Here is a 6,102-nt window from a genome sequence, read left to right on the forward strand (position 1 = left end):
CATTCATTCATAAATAGTCAGTCATGCTCACCGAAAACGCATGTTACTTCAATAAGGAGGAAGAAAGGAAAAAGCCATCGCTGTGTTCCATCCATCCTTTTCTCCAAGGGCAGGGCTGGTTCCTCAGGTACAGAGTCCTAATCAGATTGAATGCATTCAGATGTTCTTTCTCTGATTTTGGGGTCTCTTTAGTCCTCCTGCATGGAACAAAAACCTGGGAAGAAATAAAATTTCCTTCAATATGGGTCTGATTGGAAATGAAAATACCAAGTGGCCCTCTTCGTTTTCTTGGGAGCAAGCGAACTGAGCTAGGATGTCATGACCAGGAAGGTTCCATTCCCTGAGCATCTTGGCTGGGGAGGGTGCAGGTCACAAACATAGGAGTTGACTGTCTGACTCTGTTCCATTGTATTGCTAAATCGTGTAGATGTTTTCCCCCATAAGCCTGGCATCACTCCTCAAGTATAACAACGGGGAAGCATGTAGCAGACCCAATCTCCTTGTCTTTTTATCTGCCTATCCACTTAAGCGTCAACCCTAAATCTGTTCTGCAGATGACAGTTGCCTGAAAACAGATTGGAGGCCCCTTTTGAGAAGGATTAAACGCCCCCAGAACCAGGATGATTCAAGAATGCTGAAATAACTGAGCTTGACCATTTCAAATCCATCCTGTAACTTAACTCTTCCCCCTAAGATCAGACATTCTCTGGGACATATGCTAAGAAAAATAAAAAACTTTTCCATAGCCAATATTGTTTGCAATCAGATAGGAATGAAGCCAGAAATTATGATGCTTTAGTGAAATCTTCCAAAGTGTAAACTCCCCCCGCCCAAGTATGCGGATGCACACGCATACATAATGTGTGTTTGATAAACACGGGCAGAATGTCAGAAATATTTTAAAAGTCCTCATGGTGGCTAGAATTAATTAGATTTTTTAAAAAAGATATTTGCTATCCTTTGGGGGAAGATCAGCTACAATTCTGCCCTCAGACAAGGCAGAATGTGAGCCAGTCGAAGGAGATATGCAGGAGCTGAAGTCCTGTCTCCCAAGCACTGGAATTCCTCTTGAGCTCCTCTGTGTCTTTGGAGGTATCACTGTGTATTGCCCACATGTCTTCAAACCTAACTTCACAGCCACAGGGGCTAGAAACTTTTTATTTTAAAACTGAATATTGAGTTTCCCTGGAAGTTGGATTTTCTTCTGCCCAGTGACAAATTCCATTTGAACAGTTGTGTGTGTGTGGAGTTACTATACAGAAGGCACATCATCCTGCTTATGTCCTTTGAAGAGATGACACACCAAGGCTCAAATGGTAATGAAACCTTGCTCAAATTTTCAGATTTTCAAACTTAAAATCCAAATTTTGAAATACTATTTTGAGGGGCATTTTTGGAAATGCCGTTTCTCACATCTTGTTTCAATCTCCCATTGAAATCAATGGGAAAAAAGATTTCCCATTGAAATCTTGCAAGTCCTTCACTTTGGCTGGATCACAATGTTGGTTCTGTATAGAGGCTCTTTGAACCCTAAACCTTGCACTTTTTCTCTTGTATGTACTGTGTCTGATGTGTGATAAGTGAAGAAAAATTGGGAGAAATTTAGACAATGGTGACAATGTGAAAATGTTAGAAAAAACTGGTCTGCCCTGGCTGGTGACCCCTTCCCCCTTCCCCTTCATTGCATCAGGATGGACCTGTCTTGAATTTCCAGAGTTTTGGGATTTCAGAACAATTACTCCTCCTTTCTCTTGGCATGCCCTCAATTGCTTGACACCTCAAGTTTCTAATCGTAAACACACAGAGTCCTATGAAAGGGTTTCACGTTTTCTTTAAGTTGCATTTATTTGAGAGGGAGAGAGAGACAAAGAGAGAGAGAGAGAATTAAGGATAAAGTTGTCTGTTCTCAGTAACATAAAATTATAGCAACATCTAAACCAAGTGGGTGGCAGTCTAACTTCAGTTTCCTCCCACTATCCCTAGTTTCTTTATGTTGCATATAACTGTGGTATGTGCATATAACTACCACCCAAATGTTAGCATTGCACCATTTATTTTTAAAACTGAATTAATAATGATGGTGAAGCTCAGATTTTGTTCCATTCAGTCAAGCTCTAAGAAGTTTATAATGCTAAGAGAAATAAGAGCTGCACTTACCTAAGACTCCTGTCCTTTGAGTCTTCCCTGAACTCTTGTACAAAGGTTCTGAGAGTTTTCTGACTGCTGGGGTCTCTTATGTAGCCTTGCGTGGAGCTTAGGGGGTGGCATTGAGCCACACAGACGGAAAACCTGCTCTGACAGCAAGGAAACCAGAGCCTTCATAAATCCCTTTAAAGGAGGGAATGTAAATTCAAATGTTTTGGTACGATCAGGAGAATTGTAACAGCCAGTAGGGTTTTAGCTAGAAGGCGAAACATGGTGAGAACACACAGAAACACCCATGTATTGGATCACTTGTAGCATCTTCTTATTATGATCACCAAGTTTTGGACCACTGGAATCAGCAGGGTCAGCTCCAAAGGGTGACACAATTGTGCATTTCCTGGTACAGAACCCACCACCTCAATTTATTTTATTTGAGATGACATGGACGAGAAATTAATTGGCTGGCTTTGCCTCCTATGGAATTTAAATAAATCCTCGTTGTTTTTAAATGTGCATATATACAGATATAAATTAGCAACTGCATTTTTATGCAGATTTGTGTCCCGAGGGTCTGGGTCCCAAATCTTTCAAGTTCCTTAACTGTCATTCTCAGTTGGGATCACCCAAGAATGTCAGCAGCAGCAAGGATGGTTCTTGGTTTGGAGTTGCACGCTCTTGCTCTCACTCTTTCAAGTTAAGGCGGCCTTCCTTTAGGGCCCTCAGTATCCTGGAGGCTGTTGCCACGACTCTCACCACCCTTTGCAACAACCAGAGCTCTTATAACTTAAAATGGAGGGCAGAGGCTGAACTGTCTTAGTGGTGTTTTTGACTCTCTCTCTTTTTTGGTCTTTGAACAACAGACCCTCAAGGAATGCCATCTCAGAAGCTGCTTTCAAAAGCCCCCTCCACTTCCAAACAGCTTTGCCATGCACCATTTGGAGCAGGAGAGGGTAAATGCTGTTCTCCATAGACCCGCGCAGACACCCTCTCAATGTTGCTCCTAAGGAATGACAAAGAAAAACCTTCAGGGGAGGGGGTGCCTCCCCCTGCCACACACACACAAATGGAAAATGTATCCCAGAAGCCTCTGCAACATTTCATATCTGTGGCTGAGGCTGAGCATCAGGCTGCAGTCATATATCTTTAAATCAGGCATCGCTCTATTTAATGGCAAAACTCTTTTAGATTTTAAGGAATCTGTAATTGTCCCACAGCTCATACTTCAGCATCCCTGACTTCCATCTTTCTTCCCCTGCCTGCCCTATCACCTGTGGCTGCCAATTATTTTAATTGGGGTCATTTCAGATAAAGTTGGTTTTATTCCACAGGACGTGATAGCAAGCCAGTATTCTCCCTGGCATGTGTTTGAATTCGAGTAGGAGGCAGGAAAAGGCACATTTGGAAGGCTCGTTATTTTCAGGGCTACCCCTGCTTTGAGTTTTCCCAGCTCTGCTGCAGGATGGGCCAAGGCAAAGAGAAAAATGTTTTGCAAAGTTGTCGCAGAAATAATAACCGGCCTCTGATTGCATTGAGTTCAATTTATATGTGCTCAGTAAAAGAACAAAAACAGATGACATCACTGAAAGTTACTGCAATAACAAAAAGGGTTTTGCCTCCTTTGCATTAAAGTGAACTCCTGTTGCCAAACAGCAGCTTCTTTACTGCCCTTCCACAGGAAATTACATGAAGACAAATAAGTAATATACAACGTTATAATTCAAGTGCCTCCTCTGTGCAATGGTAGAGGTGAATGTAAAGTGTTCTGCAAAGTCTGTATTTCTCAAATATTTTGAGCTCTCCACCCCACCATCACCTCCTTCTATATTTATTCTACCTTACGGCCTCTACCATTTAGCACCAACCATCTGTTACGCAGCAATACCTGCATCTTTGCCCCAGTAGGCATAAAAACAGCTCTGTGCGCACGCATGTGTACTAAAGAACTGCATTGTATTAAAGAACAAAAAGGAATCCACCCGCAGTCTCATCTGTCCCAGTAGAGCCCACTAATAGTTCAGGTTTAAAAACAGGATTGCGTGGAACACAGCACACGATTACTTTATATTTTTAACATGCCTGCTTTAATCCCTGCTCTTCCTTTGGAGGGATATTTAACACCACACCCCTTGAATCAAATGAGCTGCTGGAGGAACTATCCATCACTCTGTAAAAGTGTGTGTTTTTCTAGAGTCGTTAAACTGCTGCCCACTCTAATGACGGCCTGCAGTGAGCGGCAAAGGAAGCAGCCTTTTTTGTTGTTCTTTAATGTCAGCAGCCATTTTGAATTTCCCAAAATTCAAGAATACCTCATAAGAAGGCTTTCTGGAGAAAAATAAAGGGCAATCGCACCAGTTCCCCTCCCCACAAAATAATTTTGCCTCACCGATGAAATGTGCCCAGAACAAAGCAGCCTATTTTGCGGTAAATTTTAGAAGTAAAAGGGTGAAATGGCTGCGAAATAGGCCTTGTCAATTTGCCAAACTTTGGTACGGCCCTCCCAGGAAACTGCCAAATTCACTTCCAAAACTCTCGCAGTTGAGGGACACGTAAAGCTCTGCTGAGGAATTTTGCTAGTCTTATCAAGAGGCTTTTTTTGTTTCCCTTAAGATTCCAGATTCATACAGAAACGTCATTTTAGGTAGTAATATGGCAGCAATTTGTATGTGTGTATTCCCTTCCAGATATAAGAAATGTTGCTACCCTTATTGAAAGTTTTTCTCCTTCCTATGAAATTCTTCAGTTCCCCCCGCCTAAGCAGGCCCGCCCTCTCCCAAATTTACCTCAGAGTTTCACCTCTTGATGAAATGGATGTATTATGTTTGTATCCCACCTTTCTATCCCCGTTCAAGGCAGCATACCTGGTTCTCCCTTCCCCTCCCTTTTTATCCCCACAACAACTCTGTGAGGTAGGTTAGGCTGAGAGACGGAGACTGGGCCAAGGTCGCCCAGTGAGCGTCATGGCTGAGTGGGGATTTGGACCATTTTATCCTCACAACAACCCTTTGAGGTGGGTTAGGCTGAGAGACGGAGACTGGGCCAAGGTCGCCCAGTGAGCGTCATGGCTGAGTGGGGATTTGGACCATTTTATCCTCACAACAACCCTTTGAGGTGGGTTAGGCTGAGAGACGGAGACTGGGCCAAGGTCGCCCAGTGAGCGTCATGGCTGAGTGGGGATTTGGACCATTTTATCCTCACAACAACCCTTTGAGGTGGGTTAGGCTGAGAGACGGAGACTGGGCCAAGGTCGCCCAGTGAGCACTCTAACTCAACCTTTCCCAACCCGGCACCCTCCAGATCTGTTGGACTACAACTCCCATCACCCCAGGGAGTGTTACCTAGGGGTGATGAGAGCTGTAGTCCAACACATCTGGACGGCGCCAGGTTGGGTGATCTAACCATTGCACCACACTGGCAAATTCAGTGGAAACTGTACACGAGTCCTTTGCATGTCCAACTTCTTCCCGTGGGCTGTTTGGCATGATATCAAGGGCAGGCATCCACCATCCTTCCAATCCTTCCCAAGAATCCACAATCCAGGCTACAGTGGGACCTGCCTCACCATGCTGCTTAGGAGCCTACAGTCCCATCTCTACGCCCTGGCAAGATAGGGTGGAGCCGTTGCTGCCACCACGATGTCAGTTACTTCCCCACGACCTCTGTAAAAGAAAATTAGACACAGGCAGGTTTGTGTAGGCAGCATCCAACCCTGGGACGCTTGGCACTGCGCTCCCGAGTAATCAGGTTTCCCTAATTATCTCTGCACCCCCTGTGTGGAACAACGGCGGTACTCTTGGTCTCCGTCCAGAGCAGAGCTAAGCAACCTTAATTCAATTTTGCTCAGGAAGAAATGTTCTTTCCCCATGGCGAAGCGCTCATCTGGCGCAATCTCGCTGGAGGGAACTGTTTATGCTGAGGTTGCAAAGCAGTGAACATAACGTATTATTCTGTGTGGAACAA

At 44.2% G+C, this 6,102-nt stretch overlaps 1 protein-coding gene across 2 annotated transcripts in view; it reads right to left on the reverse strand.

Annotated features, from left to right (window-relative positions):
* The window catches only part of CILP (cartilage intermediate layer protein), a 34,463-nt gene extending 29,617 nt beyond the window's left edge, over window positions 1–4,846 (reverse strand). The window contains exons 1-3 of one of the 2 annotated variants that reach the window (XM_084817455.1): window positions 4,529–4,846; window positions 2,158–2,328; window positions 32–214 (exon numbers count right to left, since the gene is read on the reverse strand). In XM_084817455.1, the coding sequence (XP_084673581.1) occupies window positions 32–95 (64 nt within the window). In that variant the 5' untranslated portion in view covers window positions 96–214; window positions 2,158–2,328; window positions 4,529–4,846. Of the gene's footprint in view, window positions 1–31; window positions 215–2,157; window positions 2,587–4,528 lie in introns of those variants that run through there. The other variant, XM_084817456.1, reaches the window with a different exon arrangement.
* Window positions 4,847–6,102: the final 1,256 nt, after the last annotated feature.

The sequence above is a fragment of the Heloderma suspectum genome, chromosome 11 (genome assembly GCF_057233095.1).
Source record: "Heloderma suspectum isolate Gila_16-S chromosome 11, 16-S_ref, whole genome shotgun sequence".
NCBI lineage: Eukaryota > Metazoa > Chordata > Lepidosauria > Squamata > Helodermatidae > Heloderma > Heloderma suspectum.